The following is a 22925-nucleotide window of genomic DNA, read 5'->3' as shown; positions in this document are numbered from 1 at the left end:
TGTTTCCACTTAAGGCAGATTTCAGCATGAGGGTACATTGATTATTTATTTGCTACATCTAGAGATAACCACCATTCATTTAAATGAGTTTGAACAAACTTTAAGTAGTGGCATTTAAGTAAATTGCAGGCAATGTTTTTCAATTTTCATGTTAGAATTATTTGTGCCATCTGAAAACACTTTAGTTCCTCATCTCAGCTCTTCTTGATATTATTCATTGTTCCTCTGCTTGTTACTGCATCACATTTCATAAACTAAGTGAGGTTGCTGTGATTCGTGCCGACATGGTTTGCTGAATTGCCCTGATCTCCTGCTAAACTTGTCTGCCATTAGCTTAAGACTAAGTTTTGTAAGAATACCTCGCTGACAGTGGATTGCCTACAAAAACAATGCGGTTTCCTTCATAAGGCTCTGTAGGACACAAATAGGAACTGCAGTTCATTTGCACTTACTCTTGATCTGGCCAAATTCCAGTGTTTCCTGTAAACTGTCTCGGAGAGAAAGGAGAACACCAGTTTTCTTTTTGGGTGCATCACTGAAAAGATCGATATTGGAGGTTGTTTGGGTGCCCTTTCATGAAACAGCTTTTTGTGGGGTTTTTTTGGTTTCTCTTTTTTTTTTTTTTCTTGATGGCCTTTCTTAGACTGAGTCCAGGCTATAAGCAGCACATGCTGCTCTTTGTGTATCAAAAATGCAAATACAAAGTTATTGTCAAAACTTTTCAATCTTCCTCAAATACTTACGTCAACCTGTCTTAACATTGAAAGCGGTGAACAGTCAAACAGTGACCTCATTTTTGGTAGAAATGCAGCTATTTCTACCATTTATCTAACCTCTGAGAAGGAAGCAAATCCTGTATTCTGGGATGGAAGGCATTATAATCCTGTTGGTTCAGACATCAGGCTGCTTTGTTGTAGTGCTGTAAAGAAATAACAAAGAAGACAGCTCCTGTCCCTAGCAGCTGACGCTTCTAGTTATCTGACAGGCTATGACAGAGGAACACAATGAAGAACTGTGGCAAGGCAGAGGTGGAAGTCTGAGGCAACAGCACACTGCAGTCAAGGTAAAAGCAATAGAAAGTGGAAACGGAAATCGTATGTTGATATCCCTAAGAAACTGCCAACGTATAAATTGTCCCTGACAGTGCTTCACTATTCCTTCCTGTGTTTGCCTGCCCTATGAGCAGCTTAGTGTTTATGGTTCCTGTTGGAGTCAGTAGTCCTAATTAGACCTTTAGCCAGTGATATAACCCCCTCCAACTTTATGCTGGTATGAATACACAGTGACCCATTTCAAAAAAATCAATCACAATTTCATTAATTGCAATAAAACCAGCAGTTTATGCTCAAAGGGAAACTAAGCTTTGGATATTGGGCCATTTGGTGACTTAATTAGGTATAGAAGTCAATGACAGTCAAACTTACTACAGCTGATACACTCCAATATTAACCCTCATTACGAGTTCTTTATTTTCATGGTTAACATGTAAGAAAAATGCATCTCTTAGGTACTGACAAATTTAATGGAGACATAGCCAGTTCTAACTCTGTGCTTTAAGAAAGATTTTTTTTTTATGCCTGTGTTTTTGTTTTATTTTTTAGAGAAAAAGAGTAGTTGCTGTTTTGCCTGTAGTAGTTTTAGATCTCTGTGAGCTTTTCTCATGAGACACTTTCTCTTGTGGAGATCAAAGAACAAAATCACTTCTATCACATTTGTGGATCGTTGCAGTATATCATTTTGTGTGTGTTATGCTATTTGAATGACTGATCAAAATCAATTACATGAAAGTGTAAATTGCTTTTTAAATAGATTAGAATAAGAAGACAGGAGATACAGTATTCAGGGTATCTATCCAACCTGCTTCTTGATGTTTAATGGCTCAAGTTCTCATAACCAAAGGCTTTAGTATTACATGTTGTAGCACTATCAACACTGCTGAACTGCAGCTCCTGAAGTCAGAAATCCTATACATTAAAAAGAAACCAACAGATGGCACTTTATAAACCCCATGTTTCATTGTCCTATAAATAGAGATTATCAAATGCATAATGAGCACCCGGCAAGAATAATATTCCTTCTCTGTTAACTACTTTATTAATCATAAGCAAGCAACTAATACCTTTTTTTGCCTCTTGCTGGTAAATCTGTTTGTAATATACATGGTGTTATTATCGTAAGGCTATGCTCATCTGTGAGTTAACATTTCAAGTTAGACACCGAGAACTCGTGGCACCCACTTTTTTTTTTGTCTTCTGCTAATCATATTCCTATAATGTGCATATACTGGCATTATGATGATATTATAGTTTACAATAAGGATGGATTTCAAACGGTTGGAAATCAGATTTTCTTTTTCTAGAAGGGAGGGTGGTAACTGGCAATTAGGTTTAACATAAGTCTTAGCTGAAAGGAGGTAAAAGAAATTGCTTTTAAAATAATAATAATGCCAGGTAGACAGAGATTAATTATGGGTGGTGTAACCAGCTGTGCAGGAGAAATGTCAAAAGATGGTTATGGGAGCATTTGGAATGTAGAAAAATCAGTCTAAAAGGGTGTTACATAAAACCCATGCATTTTATTATGAAGTTGCCTTAAGACTATTATCCTATATCCTGTCATTATCAGATTCTTTCTGTTGTAAAGTTACTCTACCTTCTCTCATATAACTCCCTTAATGTTATTTATTGTCTTTCGTAGAAGGAAAGCAATGTGCTGCTTTCAGTCATGTAAAAAGTAATGAACTAAACCATCTTGTTAAAAGAAAATAGATCAGCACATCAAAAGTGTGCTTTGGAACAGAGACGGTATTAAAGAGAAAAAAACCCTTATTATTTGATACATCTCCTTTCTTTGTGCATTCAAAGTCCTGTCTGTTTATTTAAGGCCTTGTTGATGCTACATCCATGTAAAGGTTTTGGTTTTGCATCAGCAGTTCCTAGTGATTCCTTGGCAAGGATTCGTCTCTCCCAAGAAAACAGGTCATCTGAGACTTCCCCAGCTCTCAAGAAGGAAGATGGTTCTTACCAACATTTCTTTTGGTTTGTGGTATTCTGGGGTTGATTTTTACACATAGTGGTACTTATTTTGGATGTTGCTGTATTTTTATTTCATAAAATACTTACTTTTGTAAGGAAAATTTCTTGCAAACATACAAAGGAAGCTTTGTTCTTTTGTGAATTGTTTTGCACTGTTTGTCAGCAGATAATGCCATGAAAGGAATAAAACTGTCTCTTTGTCTTAATAAGAAGTGAGACCAGTAGCCTGATAATAGTTTCATTAATAGCTATTTGTCTACTAGTCAAAATGCATAAAACATGATTACAGAACTGGGATTTGGACCTGTGGCCATGAATGGCTATTTATGGGTGGAACTTGAGCTTCCACTACAGTTTTCGTGCTGCAGCCACTCTGCTGCAATAGGCTGGCCCTGAGAGCTGCGTTGGCTTCTTTGGATCCTTCCTTAGCGCCAGAGGTTGTGCTGTGGCTGCGGAGGAAGACTGCGTTAATCCAACCAAGGTGGTGATGGGAGGAAAAACAGTCCAAAACCAGGGCTTAAAACTATCCCTGGGATGAGCCCACAGACTCAGTACTTGCGCAGTCAACCAGTTTGTTGCCCTTGTCTATGAGGGTGATCATTATATTGTAAATAAGGGATTGATTTTTATGTTCCTGCTGTCTTTTTAGAGCAATGAGATATAGAAGGCTGGATTCTGTTCTAACTTACACATCATTATCAAAGCAGTAGAGACAGTGACACGTTCTGCACGAGTATTCCTGATAAACTTTTCGCTGGTGGGAACATGAAAAAGAAATGGAGAGGTAAAATTTGAACTACTGCTAAGAAGCCAGCCTGGAGAAATCTCACGCATTTCAAACTGGCCAAGATTTTCTGGCGACTGTGTAAGCTAGAGATCAAGAAATAAGGCATTAGAAAGTTGAGCTTTTGATTTTTATCTCTTGTTTCTAAAGGGAGACCTCTATATTTTACTTTTCTGCCTGGTTTTGTAAGAAGTGGGAAAGACTCGTGTGATTGCAGTGTATGTGTGTGTTTCAGTCACTTTCCCACCTCTTCTTCAAGAGTTTAAAATATAAACAAGCCAACCAAAAACTAAGTTCCATGATGATGGACATGCAGGTAGAGAAAAGAGGGCAAAATGAATAATCCTGCTGAGAGGAGGCTACACTGTAAGTTTACAAAAACAGTCTTGTGAAATTCTGTTGTGTACAGAACCACATGTTGTGTTAGTGGGTGTGTGATAGACCACCTCACAAAAATTCCTAAGAGGAAATGTAAACACTTCAGTGAATTAGTAGATTTTGAGGACTAAGCAGTAAAGCTGAAAAACTATGGTTAAAGGTCATCTTTTGGTTACTGTAAAAGATGAGTTAACACTGTGCATTAGTATATGATAACAATGAAGGATAAGTTGGAAGTGACATTGCTATGGAGTCCAGTAAGCACAGCTTCACTGGTCAAGAACCAGGGGATACCACCCCAGTGTTAGGAAACTTCTCTTGGCTTGAGTTTGAGGTTAAAACTGCTGCTGGTCACTTGGCTTTGTTTCCTCAGCTATGTTTTATTGTCTCTTGAAATCTGAAACAGTATACTGAGCAGTTTTCTGTGCTTCTTACCAGGGTGGTTTATGAACTACATACAAGCTAGTGATGTCTGCGGCCTTGTGTTGAAAGGGAGCTGGCTCTTCCTTTAAATCCTCTCTGTATAGCATTAATCCAAAGCAATTCATTCTTTTTCCTGTGGGCTAGAAAGCTTATTCTTCTTGTGAGCTGATTTGGTTATCTGTTGCTGTATTAATTTAGTGATCTGATCCTTTGAACCTATTGATTTAATTGTAACTGTTCACTCTATTTTGTTCATTGCATTATTCCATCTTTAATTAGTTTAGTAAAACTGTATAGTGAATCAGCTTAGTAAAACTATGGTTATTTAAATGTTTTTTTTCTTGTTCAGCCTTGAAATGAAATCCATAAATGCACAGAACAGATTTATTCCACTACTTTGCAACAAGATGAACTCAAGGTTACAGAAACCAACAGATGAGAAATTTGCTTGCCTCTTGGTTTTGTTTCCTCACCGGTGTTCAAGAGTCCTTTTTAGTCTCAGACAGTATCCTGAATCTGTTTCTCCTCTATAAGCAATATAAAGTTTGATTGTGTGCTAATGGAAAATCGTTTGAGCTGGTGTGTTGCCACCTTCATCAGTAGAAGGGTATTTTCATCCTGTGCACAGAAAATCACGATTCACTCCTAACTGCGGATAGTGAGAGCTTCCACTCCAGCATTTAGAAGTCTAAATATAAGAAATCATTCACCGTGTTTTTAAAATGCATCCTCTCAGGCTGTATTGGCCAAAGCACAATAAAATACGGTGGCAACCACTGATGGAATTGAACAGTCAGTCTACTGCTACTGAAAATGAGAGAAGCTGCGGATTTGTGCCAGTGTACCCGGTTAGCAGGTGTCCTACAGGAACCACGCACGCAGCTTAACCTCGGTAGGGAGCGGGGGGGGGGCTTGTGCTTTCCATCTCCTTAACACCGTTAGGCAAATTTCTAGGGTTGTTCTCCATCTAGTGGCAGGTGGCCCTGTGGTTGGCCTACACAGCCAGGGTATGTATTCACATAATGGAAACTTCTGATCTTGTGATTTTTTACTAGTGGTGATCTAGATAAATATAATAAGAGTGCACGATCGGATGATGATCTGTGACTTTGAAGGACCTGATAGATTTTATTCTTGCTCATGTGGTTTCGTAGTCAGGCAATGGTGTGGGTCGGTGGGCAAAAAGAAAAGGAACGGTGTCACTGGTGGAGGGCTTCAGCTTCTGGGTCCAGAAATGCTGCTGCTGAAAACAATACTGACCCCAAATTATAATGCGAAGTTACTCATCCCAGATTATGAAACAAAATCCATGCAGCCATATCCACTTTCACTTTGAACAAGGAAGAGTAAAAATTCTTTGTTACTAACATATATCAGGCATTGCCAAAAATTTGTTGAACTGGGTGTTTTGGGCATGCTGGGGTGAAAAGACAAGCACTTGTGGGAAAAAATGTCAGTCTGTTAAATCAAGTACTGCACCTAATAATTACATGTGCTTGTCAGGTTTTAAGAAAACAAAGTTGTGAGGTCTGTTTTCTTAAATGGATGAGAGGATATAACTGTGAATTGATAAAGTGTACCAAGAAGCATGGTTTTGCAGGGATATGTTTTGTTATAATTGTTCCTTACTATGATAGCATTTCTCTTCAATGTGGAATTAGAGGGAGGTAGTTTACTAAAAGGTGTCTGTAATGTATTTATTAAGAGGCTTCTTTTATGTGTAGAATGCAAAGGTTGTCGGTACCTAGTTTGCAGTAAAAGGAACTTCTGAGCTTTAAAAAGAAATCCAAGTAGGTGACAACAGAGCAGAGGGAGAAGATTGAGTGGCTGAAGCAAAACTGTCCAGCAGCTCTCCACGGTGATAGTAACAGCGCTAAAAGCAATTGCATTCCTCTGGGTGGAGAAAGGCTCAGAACCACCATGGCAGTGAAATGAAGGACCTGTGGAGAAGTGACAATTTCACCGTGGTGATCCTAGGCCAATCTAATTTTCTTCTCTTATTGTATGGAAATTTTAGTTTTGCCCCATGCCGAGGGGAGGGCAAGTCACTCCGTTGTGGCGACTGTCCCTAAATCAAATGCAGAAGGTTTTCAGGGTTCAGGAGGACTATGGCACTTGCTGCTGGTCCTCCTGTGCCCCTCTCTGTAAGCCTTGTTAATTCAGTTGACATAGATGAAGGTGGTGGAGCAGCTATGGCTTTTATTCATTTCTTAGGACTGGTTTGCCCTTAATTAAGGGGAAATCCATGAATGTAAGTTGGAATGAGAGGCTTGGAGTAAACAATAGCGCTTAAGGGTGACAAATGCTGCTATGTCACGTATTTCTCCTAAATGCATTTTACTTGGTAAATTATAGGAACTATATGGAGTGATTGAATAATGGGTGCATCTTCAGTTAGTGTTTCTACTGGATTTCTTTGGACCCTGACTGTAAATCTGCCCCTTGAAAGGGAAACCTGTCTGATTTAATAAGCCTGAGTCAGGTGGTGGAGTCAAAGCTCTCTGAACAAACCACTGAGGAAAGTAAAATACAATTTATGCATAATGGTCAGTAAGTCCATCAAAAGCATAAGTGACTAATAACAATTTAGAAGTAATGCTCCAAACAAGGCTCAGAAACAGAATCTTGCTTTATTGTAACATATGACACAAAGGTCACTATGTACTTCAGGTTCTTCTGTTTCTGGCATTTATAAGTTCTGAGAGTGAAATAAGGATCTTGTGGTAAGGAGGGTAAAGCCTGACTGTTCTTGGGTTTTCTCCACCTACTGTGTGAGGAAAAGGGTGTTCAGCTACTTGGGTAACAGGTTTTGTGGATCTGCAGATAGTGCAGATAGACCAGCACAGGTGAAGGCATTGATGGCCTTCCTTGTGGGAAGAAGCCAGAAGTGGAAAAGTATGGTCCTTGTGCGTTATTGCAAGAAACCTACTTTGCAAATTGGGATTAAGCTGGCAAAGCAGTAAGATAACTAGGAGATTTTTACCAACTTGGGAGCCATTGAGAATATGAGAACAAAGGCACAATCTGCATAGAAATCTTGGAGAGGTATTTAAAAGTTATTTTTGGAATGGAGTAAGCAGCACCCCAGGGAAACTGGTCAAGTAATGATATGGTGGTGATAAATCTAGAGGACTGCTTGGGAGCATGAAAACTGTCATGATTTTATACCCTCAAGTATGTCATTTAAAGTGTAGGTGCAAGGATATGCTTTGGGTTTGAGGTTGATTTTTTTTTTTTTCTTCCCTTCACCCCCCCCACTGTGTATAATTTATTTAATGTAAACTGTTCTTCCAAGAGTGGTTTGCTTACTTGCTTGTAGACTCTTGCATGACTCAGAGCAGTATGTGAAGAATCTGCCTGTGTTTCCAGGGAGCAGAAATCCCTACCTAAGTATGCTCTAAAAGGTCAAATTCAATTTAATAAATTTATCTTTCAGGAAAACAAGCATCTTTCTTAGCTAGCGGGGGGAAAAAAAAGGTTTTGCATTTAAAAAAAATCTAAAGCATATTATAGTTGTGTAAGTGTGAAGTGCTAAAAGCTCATATTACTGAAACCATATTGGTGTAAATCCTCGATACGTGTTGAAGTCAGTAGCGTTACTCGTAATTCTATTATATAGTCTCTGTAAAGAAAGGAGAGCTGCTGGGAAATGCAATTCAAATTTGGTCTGAAAGTACTTATCTAAGGGCTGTATCCTGCCAGCATTTTTAAAATAAGAGTAGTAATCAATGCCATTGCTTAAAAATCAATGTTGCCTGGTATGGTCGTGTGTGATAATACAGCACTACAGCAAACGAAGCTATTTCAGCTGCAGACTTGCATTCAGCTGGATAGTATATAGCTGTAGTATAATATATTGCTATATAATGCAGCACAGTTTAGACTGAAAGCATGATAGAGTGCATTCAATGATATTATGAAGGTATCGGTGAACTTGGGAGCTTTAGAAACTGTTGGTTAGTGAAGTTTCACAAGGGTACTGTGATTCATGGAGTGCTGGATGCTTAAAGTGGCGCCTGTTTTTTATCTTCCCTGCCCTTTGCATAAACCCTTTACCACAATATCTCCGAGTTATCAGAAGAGGAGAAAAAATGTTTGGGTCTCTCTTTATATTCTTTCTCTCAGAACTGGTGAGTCAGGTGTGTAGAGTAATAGTTTTAAGTTAATTTCTAATAGGAATCAATAAAAAGAGGTCATTGTTTCCAGTGCTTTCAGGTGTTGTGTACCAGGGGCTGAAGTTTTGGAGCTCTAAAACTAATTTTTTTTTTTTCCTGTGGCTTAAACGTATCTACTATGGCAATAACACCCAAGTGGTGCTATGTGGAATGCTACAAAACCATGTGGTCCTGGGTTGCCTGTTTCCACTGGCCACACTGTAAAAACTGCTGCAAACGTATCTATGATATACACTTACGTTTTCAAATCAAGCCTTATACTGAAGCTGTGTAAATGGGAATGGATAGGTGGTGAAAAGATGAGGCACCACTAAGATGTGCCTTGTGTGACTTAAACCATCGGAAAGGTTGTGAATGCCTGGGTGTGTTCATAGGTAGAAGTGTTCATGGAAATAGCTACTTTTTAGGGAGTGGCATAAAAAGCCCACAGAAAATCAACCTGACATGAACTAACTTCTTGACACAGGGAAACCTGGGTTAGAAAGCTATTACTCCGTTCACACAAACACCCTCTACAGCCTAGAAGTTGGAAGGAAGCGGTGTGCTTTTCTTTTTCCCTTCTCTTCCCCTTTCTCACCAGGCCATATGGAATTATTTCAAGGTGATGTTTTTTCTCTCTCTCTTTCTCAAAAGAGGTGTGTATTCTTCCCACACTCCTTTCCCAACACCTAGTCATCAGGACACCCCTTTCTCTGGTGGGAGACCTAGTTCAGGTGCCTACTCTAGCAGAATTGAAGAAGTGACTTGAATGTAACCAAGAGGTGAGTATAACCAGCTTGTAGTTCTGGGTGGGCTTGTCTGTAGAGCTTTTCCTATCCGTCTCAATACAAGGTATTGTTCTTCTCTGCTCCTCCCCCCCTCCCCAGTTAAAAATTTGAAAGAAAAAAATCATTACACAGCTGAAGTCCTGTCACTCGGGTCAGCAATGAAACTTGGACACTGAACGTTTGCATCCAGACTCGGCTACATGGAATGGTCGCAAGGACCACATGAACCATTTTCTGTTTGAAATTATTTTAAATATAAGAAAACTTTTTCTAGTCCCTGTATGATTTACAAACTTGAAATTACTTAGAATTACCTGTTTGACCAGCCAAAAATAAACCTACCGTGTTTCCCCTACACCTCCTAGAGAAGCAGGACAGCTGACTGAGTGCAGTAACTGAGGAAAGGAACTTGATGTTCTTGTTCACCCTTAAATTGAGAACTGAATACAATGTTCATGCAACAGTCCACTCAATTAGTCATGAAATGAATCGGTGACTGTGGTGGGAATGGAGCCCAGGAATCGTGGTCCCTCTGCTCCAACGGCTGGATTGCACTGCCTTTAAAAAAAGATTCCCTTTTTTGAGTAGAAAATTTAAGAAATATCATGACAGTTTACCATACTGGTTGGCTTGATTTCTCCCCCCTCCCCCCCGCCCCCTTTTTTTTTTCTTTCCTCTGAGACACAGAAATACAATAAGCAAAGGCTTTGCTAGGATAAATTTTGAAGTCAGGCATACAATGAAAGTCAAGCTGATGTTTCTGTTATAAAATCTTCATTTCCTCCCTTCTTGGAAACATGAGTATGTATTATGAACCCCATGACTGGCAACCTTTTCCTGAAGAGAACATAGATCCCTGGGAGAATATATTCTCTCCTGCTCTGTGTGTGTGACTGCCATTAATGCTAATGGAGTCACTGAAAAGGCAAATATGCCCTTGTTTGTACAAATGGCTGCAAAGTAGATGTTGCAAAAACACACTGGAAAAAAAATACTCTGTGACACAGCACTGCAAGTCAAAAGAGAGACCTTACCAGCTGGGAGAAGTGGCCCATTGTGAGACAGTCATTACATATAATATGGTTTAGAATGGACTGTTGAGAAAGATCAGGTTTTCTTAAAGGTAAAATTACTTTCCACTTAGAGTACTTTCCATTGTGAGGCTTTTAAAGGACTCTGCACATACAAACTGCATCAGTATTTAGTGATGGCAAAGGACTGAGTTAGTGCAATTGAAAAGGTCCCTATTCTTTGCCTGAGATGCAGCAAAGGGCAGTGTTCAAGTTCCTGGCTTGTAGAAAAATCTTTTCTGCTTACATCACTTCTCAGTGGAGTTTCCAGTGAAGTAGGAACAAACCCAAGATCAGTTACCATGTCTTGGCTGGAGGGCAGAGAGAACTTTTCAAATCTATGTGTTCAGACTTTTCTGGCTATCTGCTTCACCAAGCAGCAGCATCTACTTTACTGGTTTTTGTTACTGTCTAGACGGGTAAAGTGAGAAGTAGCAAGAATACGACTTTTCCAGTCTTCAGCCAACTGACGTGAACTGTAGGATAACTTCTAGTAACTTGCTTTTTCCTCTGGCTGACATACCCACCCTGCAGTTTCAATCAATTCTAACAAAGCAAAGAGGTATTCTTACAGTCAAAAGTGTTGATAAGTTTTATAATAGCGGGAGTACTGGGAAATGTATTCACAATTAAGTATCTATACAACGTAGGTGTCATTCTTGGCCTCTTATTACCCAAGAGAGTGTGAGATGGGTCAGTATGTATTTATGGTGGTTAGGTGAGTAATGAGATCTGGGGGTTTTCTTGTTTTGGTTTTCCTTTCTGGATTTGCCTCTTTGGGTTGCTGTGATGGCAGAGGACAGCTGTCCTAGCAATGTCTCATCATCTGTAATAGGGGGCTTATTGAACAGCTCATGAGACTGGACTGTATGGACAATGTGGATGGATCAATAAGAGGCATGGAAGATGTTTTTGAATAACTTGTAACCAGTTGGACAATGGATGCGGTATCATTTCTACTCTCTGCCTTAACGTCCAGGAACAAGAGTTCCCCTGGAGAGGATTTTATCTGTTTGGAGAATCTTGTAAATTTTTTTTCTGCCTCAGATGAGTGCCAGTGAAGTTAGTTGAGAGATTATCTTGATATGGCTACTATTAAATTATGAATAATGAACAAACTTTTTTACTTGGGGAGCTCACATCCTTATGTATCTGTAACAAAGATGGCAAACAGACCACCTACTTTGCTCCCATTTAAAAAAAGAAAAAAAAAAAAAAACACCTGCTCAGGAAAACAAGCTTACAGAGTTTGGCCTTTTCCAGTCAGTGTTCAGTGCATATAATGACAAGGAGCTTGCTTAGCAGTGAAGGAGAAAGGGTTTTTCCTGTAACTCTGAGTTACGCTCACATCCTGAACAGTAATGACAAAGGATTCTTTGGCCACCTGTGTGTTAAAGCTCTCCATAAAATACACACTGGTGGTATTAAAATGTTGTGAATAAACAGATTCCTTTTAAGTTTCTTCTGAATCAAAGTGTTTATTAAATACAAATGCCAAGATAGAGATTAAATTTACCAACACTGATACAGCTTGCCTTGGACTACATTAAGTGTGCATTTATGCAACTACAAAAATGTGGGAGGCTGGAAAAGCCTATATAGGCCCTTCTCTATTGTAAAGAAAACTCCCGTTAAAGAAAAATAGGGCGTGAAAAGGCACAGTTGGAAGAGAGGAGTAGGAAAGTAAATATGAATCTTATCAAGATGCAACAGATATTGAACTGATGGAATTAAGTGAACCTAAGAATGAATTAAATCAAATCTAGGCTGTGTGTACTCTGCTGAATTAAATCAGGTAAAAATCTGGAAATAATAGTGCTTTGCCTTCTGTACGGCATCTTAAAAGGCATGTCAATCCAAGTAAAGTGTTGACTGTAGCAAAGTTTCAGATTGTTAGTAGGCACACAACAAATTAATCAAGAATGTCATCTGTCCCACAAAGAACTCTATAATTCAGCAGCAGCTTCTTGCAGAGAGACTTTAGTCCATTACTCCTGGAAGATTAGCATACTATGCTGTCAACCATGAAAAGAGAAAAGAAGGTTTCAATAAGCTAAAGGAAGCTTCAATAAAGCAACTGAAACCTCAGGCTGTCACCATAGGAGAATGACAATCAAATGACTTTAAACATTAACATCCACAAAGTTGGGAATGTATAGTAGGTTTGAGTTTTTGCATTACTATTTCCAAACAGAGGCAGAGCTGTTAAGTTTCTTATTCTAAAATACAATGAAATTCGACTTTGTGTGTGTGTTAACTGTAGACGTCTTGGCTATTGGGGAAGGAGGGAGATTGTTACCGTGTTGTGTATTAGAATCTTTCTGATTATTTTTTGTTTTCATTCTTCCAACTCCACAGACTGAGCAGCTAACAATTGGAGACATTTGCTGCATCTTTATATCTGTATGACTGCTACAGAGGAGGAGTTCCATTCACTTTCAGAGGGAATAATAATCATTGCTACATGTACACATATAAATATATACACACATATTTTAGGGGCTAGCTCTTACCTTAGCTAGGTGTAAATGCATTGGCAATTATGGATTTGTGTTGTCAGGGGGACAAGAGAATCACCACCCCACCACCACCACCCTGCTAGAGATAAAGATTCTTGAGAAAACTCTATGGGTATCTTTGGAGAAGAGTATTTCCCCTGTCTAAACTACCCAGACTGTGAGTCTTGTTTCTCTTCTTCCCCTTCCCAAACAAGAACCATAATTTCCCTCCAGTGCTTCTCACACTGTTTTAAGCACTTGACGTTGTCCCAATTTTTATGCGGGGAAGCCTCAGCTTAGCTATAGTAAATGGGTGGAAGTTAGAAAAAGACAGAAGAAATGCTGAATCTTAAAGCACTTCACTTACTCTGAGCATAGGCTATGATATGGTAAAAGTCTCCATGTTTTGGTCTTGCAGAGCTCCTGCTTATGAAGCAGCTTTGTAAATGCTCAGTAGACACAAGGGGCTTTCCAGATCCAGGCATATCCTGCAGCTGTAGTTCTGGTGATGCCTTTCAGAACCTGCCTTGTACTTGTTGTGGCAGCACAGAGGGACAGAGCCCTGGGCGCAAGGCTCTGAGCATGCCACTGCACAAGTCTTTCAGCTGACCTTTCTAGGATATTCTATGTTTCTAATTGCAACGTCATTTTCAGAGCTTTACTCAAGCCATTCTCTTGTGGTAGCAAAACCCATTCGGTACAGGTTTCATACCACATTCATTCTGACAACAGAAATAAGCACAGCGATAGCTCATGATAGGTTAGCTTACAATCACCACAGGGGTTTGCAAAGGTAATAGAGCTGTTAGAGATGTGCATAGAATGGCATCTGTTGCCACAGAGTTGAACTTTGAATAGTGACTGTCACTTGAGTTGGGTGTTTACCTTGCATATTTCTAATGAGATGTCATTTTTCCATTGGTAGTGTAAATCCAGTGGTACCTTATGTAATAATGTGTAATGAGTTGCTCCCTACACAATGATGATGGAATATCATGGTGACTTACGACTTTCTTAATATGCAAAATGTTGGCAAATGGATTAGCCTTTTAGTGCCGACTGCTGCATCTAAACAATGTACGCCCACTGCAAAACGTCGGTGCTCTTCCAATTGCAAATGATAAATGGCAGAATTGAAACGAGCTCTGTCATTTACACTGGGCTTAAAAATGCAACATCGATAGCTTTTTTGGAAGGAAGGAAACAATAGGGGAAGGAGTAAGTACCATGAAAAACGTAATCCAAGCCAAAGTTTAAAAAAAAAATGGGAGTGGGGGGGGAAAGAAAGAAAAGATAATGCAGATAATGGGAAAGAAAAGGTAATGCAGCCTGACTTAACTTTAAAACCAGACACAGTGAAGTTTTGATGCTGCAACTTTCCATCTTGCAGAGATGCTACTGAAGTTGCGGTTCTTCTCTTTGGTGTGGTGGATCCATGTAGGTCTCATTGTAGTTTGCATGTTACAAATCAGGTTTTATGGCATTTGAGATTTCTTCTAGGCACTTTCCTCATTTGTTGCTGTCCTCTGGCTGTGACAAATAGCTTTCTGCCCTTTTCTGGGGCCTGTTTCAGTTGGTCTGTTTTACAGTATTCTGGGCTCCTGGCCTTTTTTTTTCCCCCCTCTTGGCTGGGACTGGATCCTTTTCTGCATGCAGAGTGTTTGCTCATGGATTTCACAGAAAATTTTGTAACTTGTCCAGTTCACTGGGTTTAGATTTTTAATATTTTATATTATTATTTTACTATTATTAAAATAGCAGCCAGAGGTGTCTCAGCTGAGGTCAGGACCTCTCTGTACAAACTTACATAAGAGGCAAGCCTGCTCCCACGTGCTTGGAGAGTAACTGTCGGGTGTTTGGATGCCTGCATAAATTGCAGGGTTAATAGCTGCATATTTCTACAGGTTTTAGGCTGGGATGCTAGAGCACTTTTCAAGCACAAATAAATTTAACCTCCTTTCCTCTATGGAAGTCAGAGACTGGTTCTGCGGTAACACTTCCCCCCTCTCTAATTCCCACACATGTACTTGTTACCGACATATATATGACTGTGGTCAATATAGGTGCTTAACTTTTTAAAGAGCCTGTGTAAGTCACTAAGTGCATATTGATTTGAAGCAAATGTAAATTAGAATTAATTTGGACTTGCTAACGTAGTCAAATAGGGAACATTTCTATCGATCTTTGTCCTAGAAGCCAATTATCTGGATTAAGTGTTTTTATTACATGAAATACAGCATATAGTATATATCATTCTGCATTGATCAGTTTGAAATTGCGTATTTAAGACAAGGACTGTAAGTAAGAGTAGTTAACAAGTGATTTATTTTTAAAGAGCATATCTTGTTTTATTTACCCCCCCAGCTTTTCCCTGTTCAAAAGCTGTGCTTGTAACTACTGCTGAATAGGAGGTGGTTGACGCATGTGGATCAACAGGAATTCTTGTTCGTATCATTTCCATTTCGGCTTCCTTCCCTTTCACTCTGCTCCATCTATGCTGTCTTCCCCCCCCTTCTGCCTCCCCAGCCACCATAAAGCTTATCTGTATTTGCTACTCCTCAGCATTAAGCAGTTTTTGCCGTACTGTGCGCTGCATGAAAAAATGTTTTCTACATTAAATAAATACATTGCAGCAATCTCTCATGCAAGGAAGCAATGCTAAGTAGCTGGAGGATTCAGTAGCGCATGTACAGGTGACGGTGATGAGGAGTGTGCCGAATGTACATGGCAGTGCTGGTGGAACGCCGGGGCCAACGGGCCGTTGGGCCATTGGCCCCGGAGCCGCCCTCTGAAGCCCGCTGGGGACAGACTCCCGGGGTCCGGCAGGGGGTGGCCTGATCCTTCCCCTGCCCTGTCCCTGAGCCCTGCCGTTACCTCCCCGGGAGCAGGATTCGGCCCCAGCCCTCCGGTGCTAGACTTGCGCTTAAAAGACGGCGACCTCCAGGAATCGCTCTGCCTCCTGTTATCCAAATGCCGATGATATCTATAGGCATCGCTATAGCCGTCTGCGCCTCGGCCCCACAGCAACTTAATAATCTGGGTAACATCCTGCTCTCAACTCATTTCCTTGGCAGTAGTTTTAATTGTGTTTCGGGCTCCTGAATGAATTTGTTTTCTCTGGATCCTTGGCATATTGAGACGCTTGTCACGTTTGGGTGCCTGCAATCACTGATGCGTTTGTTTTAGGGGATGAATTAGTCTTCTGAGCCCGAGCATGTCCAATTTATGAATTAGATTTCATTGAAAGCTAGAACAAAACAAAACAAGAAACGGTTTTGCTGTACGACTTTTCTCCCCCACCCCCTCGCCCCCAGCGCGGGGGTAAAAAAAATCCCACATTTCCATTTCGCTCGCCAAACGCCGATCGTGTCCCGGGCCCGAGCGTGTGGAAGGAGGAAGGGGCATCCTTCCCCCCGTCCCCCCCCCCTCCCCCCCTCGGCGCGGTGCCCCCGCGCCGCCCCCGGTCGCCGAAGTTGGGCGAGCGGCAGCGGGCGCAGCCCCGCGCCCTTACCTCCGGGGGCGTCCCGCCGCGCCGCGTAGTGCCGAGCCGCGCCCGCCTCGCCCCGGCCCGGCCCGGGCGGGGGCCGCGGGAGGCCGCGCAATGCGGGGCGCTGGGCGCCCTCCGGGCAGGGGCTGCGGCCCCGCGCAAGAGCCTGCGCCCGGCGACCGAGGAGCTGCCGAGCCGCCTCGCCTCGCCCCCTCCGCTGCTCCCTGCGCTTGGAGCATCGGCCCCCCACCCCTTTCCCCCGGCAGATATACATACGTTATATATACATATATATATATAAAAAAGAGAGATATATATATATAAAATTCTGGATATATCTCAATATATTTAATAGGGATTCATTTCCCCCTTCTCGCACAGCCACCCCACTTCCTCGCGGGGCCGCAAACTCCCCTCCGCGCCGCCCGCCCGGGCGCCCCGCTGCCCGCGCCCCGCCGCCGCGCCGTGCCCCGGCGGCACCGAGCGCCGAGGCTCCGCAGTCACGTGGCGCGGGGGGCGGGCGGCGGCGGCGGGGGGGCCGCTCCGCAGTTCGCGGTCTGCCGGCGCCCCGGCACACACCGAGCGCTGGAGGCTCCGCCGCGCCGCCTGCCAACCCGGGATCTACCTCCGTGCTTTTTTAGCCCCGGCTTTTTTTTTTTTTTCCCTCGCCCCCTCGCCCGTTTTCCTCAATCTTGGAGAATTCTTGGGGTGCTGGGGGAATTTGGGTTTTTTTTTCTAAGGGGGGGTGTCTGGGCATCTCCCCCCCCGCGCCCGCCGCCTTGCTCCACCTGCCCTTGCGCCTTTTTTCTTCTTTTCCCCTGTCTGTCTCTCCACCAAACCCGGGCTGATGTGCTGTGCGAGAGGCTGGAAATGGAAGTGTTGATGCTCTGGCTTTTCCCCTGGATATTTCAGTGCGTTTCGGTGCGGGCGGACTCCATCATCCACATTGGTAAGAGAGGGAGCGGGGGGGCTGGAGAGGGACGCGGTAGATACATAAATAAATGAAGGGAGCATCTCCTTTAACCGCGGTAATGTCACAGGCAGCGGTTGAACCCAACTCCGCGGAGAGACAGGCGGAGGGAGGGCAGCAAGGCAGCTGAATCCCCCCCGATTGTAAAGTTCGGGGCCAAACGCCGGCTGTGCGCCGGGCCGGGCTGCGGGGCCGGGAGCGGGCGCGGGGCGGGGGACCCGCCGGGGTCGCCGCTGCGGTCTCCCATGTGGCTGGGGAGCCTGGGCTTGGACCTGTTTGCGTGGAAGGGCTTTCTCACCCCCCCCCCCCCCCCCCGCCTTCTCGCCACCGAAAACAAACAACCTCCCCCAACACCCGAGCAGGAGAGGCATAATCCGAAGGTGCTGGTAGGGGAAACTTTCGGGGAGATAATCCCCTGGTTTCCATCCCCTGTCGTAGCAGGTGTCAGCCGAGCCGGAATGCGGGAACTTGGCTGGGAAAGGCGAGATTTGCAGTGGCTCTGTGTGTGTGTGCGTCTGTGCGCGCAACTGTTGTGGTTTGAATGAGATCTCATTAAAACCCCTGGGCAGCAAGAAGGCTGGATCAGCAGTGGGAGGAAGAGAGGGATGAATAAGAGGCAAAGGAAGGGCTGATGTGAACTTTTATGGCTTCTGGGAGCAAGGCGCGGTGATGTCCGCGGGAAGCCTGGCAAGCAAAAGCGAGGCTCTGCAGTCACCTTTTGGCTGGTGTTGAAAGGTACCAGCAGGAGCGAAAATGAGGATGTTTAGGGGCGGAGAGGGGGGAGAGAATCACTTGTGGAGGATGACAGAGGAGGAGACGGGAGTACGGCCGGGAAATGAAAAGCTGTAATTCCCACCAGCCTTTTGAGGAGGATGGGAGATCAAAAAAAGGAGGGGGCCGGGGCGGGAGCGATCCTGGCGAGGGGAGGCTCCGCGGAGACGGGAGGGAAGTCCCGTGCGACCCGGGGCGGGGAAGGGGAGAGGGGGACCAGCCCTGTAACAAGTTTCCCGGCAGGGGCGGCAGCGGCAGCGGCTCCGGGGCCGGCGGAGGAGGCTCCTGTCGGCGCCGCTCGCCTCCGGAGCCTGGGGGCGCAGCCAAGGCAGACAGCATTGCGGAGCCATTAAGGAGACGGGGTCAGCCCTGACCGCAGCGGGGGACTCCGGCCCAGGGGCGCTCCCCAGGGCTGGGCAAACCCCGGCGGCACCGGAGCCGGCCCCGCGGAGAGGCAGGGGGGCGCTGGGGCCGCCTTGGGGAAATGCCCGGGCCGGGCCGAGGGGCGAAACAGCCTCCGCGGCTCTCCCTCTCGGCCCCGCTTCTCCTGCGGCTGGACGGTGCCACCTCGGCTGCCCCCCGCACGAACTTCAGCCCGAGTGGTGTTTGCTAACTAACTCCTGGCAGAAAGAGCGGTCCGGTGGGCAGGAGAGGGGAGACGCTGTGTGCAGAGCTGTGATTTCACACGGGCAGTGCGGGGAGGCTCCAGCCACGGGCAGGCACGGTGTGAATCAGCAGGACTTTTCCAGGCTGGGGGATAGCGTTTTTTTGCTTGTTTTGCTGCCAGCGCCGAAGATCCCCCGCCGCTGCGTGGAGCAGGGCAGTAAGCCTGGCGTGGGCGCACACACGCTCCGTAGAGAGGGGATCTTACGTAACACACATCGCCAGATGTTTTCACGTTAACTGCATAAACAGGACAGTGAAATTAAAGCTTCCAGGTTACTGGACACAAATCCTGGCTTCGCGTTCGTGCGTGCGCGTGAGCCTCGATAAAACCGCTGCCCGAAAGGCGGCAACCCAGGGAGCGCCGAAGCAGGGAGCAAAAAGTTGGTCTAATTCCCAAGCCCGCTCCCTTTCCCGTCGCCGGTGAAGCGGGTCCCTCGCCCGGCGTGGCTCCGGTTCAGGGGCGCCGTAAATGCCGGTAGAGCAGAAGTGGCTGGGAGGAGGGTTGCTTTTCCCCCTGCCCGGGGCGAGGCCGCCCACGCCTGGGTCCCGGCCCCACAGGTGCCCGGTGCCGTGCGAGCCGGCCCGGGCTTTGCACGGCCCAGGGCGGAGCGGGGCTCCTGGGGCGGCGAGCGGGCGGGCGGGCCGAGCCGGTGAGGAGCGGGGCCGAGCCCTCCTCATCCTCTGCCGCCTTCCTCCCCGCAGGTGCCATTTTCGAAGGCAATGCCGCCAAGGACGACGAGGTGTTCAAGCAGGCGGTGTCGGATCTGAACCTCAATGACGACATTCTCCAGAGCGAGAAAATCACTTACTCCATCAAGCTCATAGAGGCCAACAACCCCTTCCATGCGGTGCAGGAAGGTGAGCGCCCCGGGGCGGCACCCACGGCGCGAGTGGGCTGGGCGCCGGGACGGGACGGGGCTGAGAGTGGCGTGGCCCGGCCCGGCCCCGTTGGCGGGGAGGAGGTTCCAGCGCCGGTGGCAGCCCGGACCTGTGCTGGCGCTCGGCTGGAAACTTTTCTTCGGTCGGGGGTTGGCGCTGTCTTACAAGGAAAGGGGAGGGACGGCGCGGTGCGGGGCTGCGGCGCCGTGCCCAGCCCAGCCGCCCTCCGCAGGGCAGGGCAGCCCGGGCTGCGGGGGGGGGGGCAGCCCGGGTCGCTCTTGGATCCGCAAGCGTCCCCGCTCTCCGCCGCTGCGGAGGGGAGGCCAGGTCCCACCGCCGCCCCCGTCCCCCCAGCAGGGCCCACGCGTGGACGCGGTGGGGCAGGGCAGACGAAGGGGGTCCGCCTGGAGGGGGGGGTTCGTGCGGCGCCGAAGGGCCGGGCAGGAGGTCTAGACGCTTGCAGGAACGGCTGCGGGAGGTGGCGGGGCACAAGCCGGCACCTCTCCCTGCGCATCTGCCCCCAGGCCCGCCAAGGGGAAGCAGAGCTGGGGCGGCCGGCGGCGACAGCGCGGCCCTCCGTGAGAGCGGAGCTCCTCCCGGGTGGCTGGGGAGAGGGTAAGGTAGCCGAGTCGCTGGCTGAAAACCTTCCCAGAGTTTACAAGATCTGACAAGTAGCTATGTAGGTAAATCATTTCAATTAGATTTTTGCAAAGAGAAACGTTTAAATTAATCAGCTTGCCTTTACAAATAAGACTTTAAAAAGATATTATTTGTGATTTAATGAAGCCAAGGTTAATTATGGCCTAGGTTATTTCAGAAGCTGTGTTTTTCAGTAGTAATTATTCTAGAAACAGAGAGCTATTTATATACGCAGAGTAGAATATTTAAAAAAATGATTCATCACCAGCCATACCCTTAGTTTTACAGAGCACAGAGTGAACCTTTCCCTGGATAAAAATTTGCATTAATCCATATGTATTTATGTCTAAGTTGTGTACATGCAAATTATGGCTACAAAATTACACCAAATGTTAATTTTCATGAACTCTGAACAATTTCTTTTGCTATCTTTTTTCCTCAGAGTAGGTGCTAGCTAATATCATGCACGTTCAGGAGAAACAGCAATATATACCTTTTCAAGGGCCTGATCCCTTTAACAACAGGATTCCTCCTGCTGCTCTGAAAGCTTAGCAAGGCAGTAGGAAAAAAATCTTTGTGAAAATGGGAAGAAGGGGACTTTAAAACAAAACTCCACCCACATAGTCAGACACCAGAGGAAAATAAAAATCTCTAAATAATGGCGGGTTGATTTATTGGCAAAGATTAACTCTGAACAATTGGATCTTCTTATATTTGCAAAAGCTCAGTGTCCTATATTGGAGCTTATTCATATTCATGGAAGTGACAGTAGCTGGCTGGCTGAACACTTGTTTTCAACAATGTCTCTTCTCAGAAGGAAAACTTTATGAAACTATTCTGAATGTCCTGGGATCTGAGCTGACAGTCTTGTGGACAGAGTCCCTTTGCTCAGTTTTGTTGGAAGTGGAAAAGCATTACCAACTGGAGGATTCTTCTTGATCTAGTAGGATTTTTTTTTTTTTTTAGTTGGTTTATTTGGTAACCTTGAAGATTTGTATTGCATTTATGAAGGCTACTAAGAAAATAAAATTTCTCAGCGGAAAATCCATGCTGAAGCCACAGAAAAGACTCTGCTCAGGTTTTTAATCTTTTTGATACAGAATCTCTGTGCTACCTGAATATATGTAAACAAAGATGTGTCTTCCTATCCCTTCCAATATGCCCTTTCAGGGCTCATGTGTCCATTGCAATCAGAATTGCTCTTTAATGAACTGATCCTATGCTACAGGATTAAGGAAGTAGTTGATGAATGTTCACAATTCCAAAGAGAAATTGTTCTCTGTCACTACTTCATTAAGGCATATCAATGTGTCTTCTTTTGGGAGGCCTACAAAATGATCCTATCTGCGAGTAAAACCTTGCCACAGTGGGAGAGCTAAGAGAAGAGTATCAGCCTTTGCTCAATTTCCTGGCTTGCTTTGTTCGTTCAGGTCAGATCTTTTTTTACTCAAGATTTAATTTCCTACTTTTGAAACTGTTATACAACATGCTGACAGAATGATCCACGGGATGTACAAGTTGCCGGGCTGTTCTTCTTGAGCAGTGCCTCTCTGCCCAGCGTTACTTGGTGTCATTCTGACGATGGAAAATCTCATTGTATCTCACTGTACGGATGTCCTGCTCATTTTGGTAGAATATTGCGCATAGTAGTCAAAACAACCTGGAGCAAATCAGCTGCCCTGACTTCTTGCAGAATCTTGCTACTGCTACATAAAATGCCCTGACATCCACGTTATTCTTCTGCAGTGTCTTTCTAAGCAGCACCATGGAAATCAATGTTGCAAGCGTTAGTTTCATAACTGGATGGAACTTTTTATAGTAAAACCCAATCTGGAATAAAAATAGGCCATTGTGATAGTACTGCCAGAATAGTTCACACAATCAAACCAATCACAAATATTGTTTTTATTTGAAGTGCCTGTTGCAGAGTCTTGTGAGATGACATTGTAAATTATTCCTTAAGTTCTTTTTAAAGAGCGCTGCAAGCCAGGTCCTTCATTTCAGTGATATTGTGCTCATAAAATTATAGAAAGTAAGTCATCCCTCCATGTAACAAGGTGCATTACACAGTAACAAGTCTTTAATTACTGATGGAGATAGTTTTTAACACGTCTTTGACCTGGCATTTATTGCCCAGTTGGAGAACTTCTGCATGGGTAGGAAGCACGGAAGAGTAGTAACTGTAGGGTTTTCTCAGTAGGAGCAGTGCCTTTGCAGAGCTAAAGGCCAAACAGAAGATATCTTGCCTTTCACAAATGGAGTAGTTTTCAATGCTGGAAGGTGCTGAGAATTGTTGTGAGATTTTGAAAAAAAGCTTTAGGGGCTTTGCTTTAGAGAGAGAAGGGCACTATTGTGATAGGTTCTGGTGACTGAAATAGGTAAA

General features: G+C 44.6%; 1 protein-coding gene across 4 annotated transcripts in view; it reads left to right on the top strand.

Moving 5' to 3' along the window:
• The first annotated feature begins 17182 nt into the window (after window positions 1-17182).
• GRID1 (glutamate ionotropic receptor delta type subunit 1) overlaps window positions 17183-22925 on the top strand; it is a 542571-nt gene continuing 536828 nt past the window's right edge. For 3 of the 4 annotated variants that reach the window (XM_009465956.2, XM_087766071.1, XM_087766070.1), the window contains exons 1-2: window positions 17183-17566; window positions 19727-19882. In XM_009465956.2, the coding sequence (XP_009464231.1) occupies window positions 17488-17566; window positions 19727-19882 (235 nt within the window). In that variant the 5' untranslated portion in view covers window positions 17183-17487. Of the gene's footprint in view, window positions 17567-18243; window positions 18323-19726; window positions 19883-22925 lie in introns of those variants that run through there. The other variant, XM_087766069.1, reaches the window with a different exon arrangement.

Source organism: Nipponia nippon, unplaced genomic scaffold (genome assembly GCF_047370975.1).
Source record: "Nipponia nippon isolate SJK-2023a ecotype South Korea unplaced genomic scaffold, ASM4737097v1 scaffold_3, whole genome shotgun sequence".
Taxonomy (NCBI): domain Eukaryota; kingdom Metazoa; phylum Chordata; class Aves; order Pelecaniformes; family Threskiornithidae; genus Nipponia; species Nipponia nippon.
The sequence above is the reverse complement of the archived record's forward strand: the minus strand, read 5'-3'. Positions and strand labels throughout refer to the sequence as shown.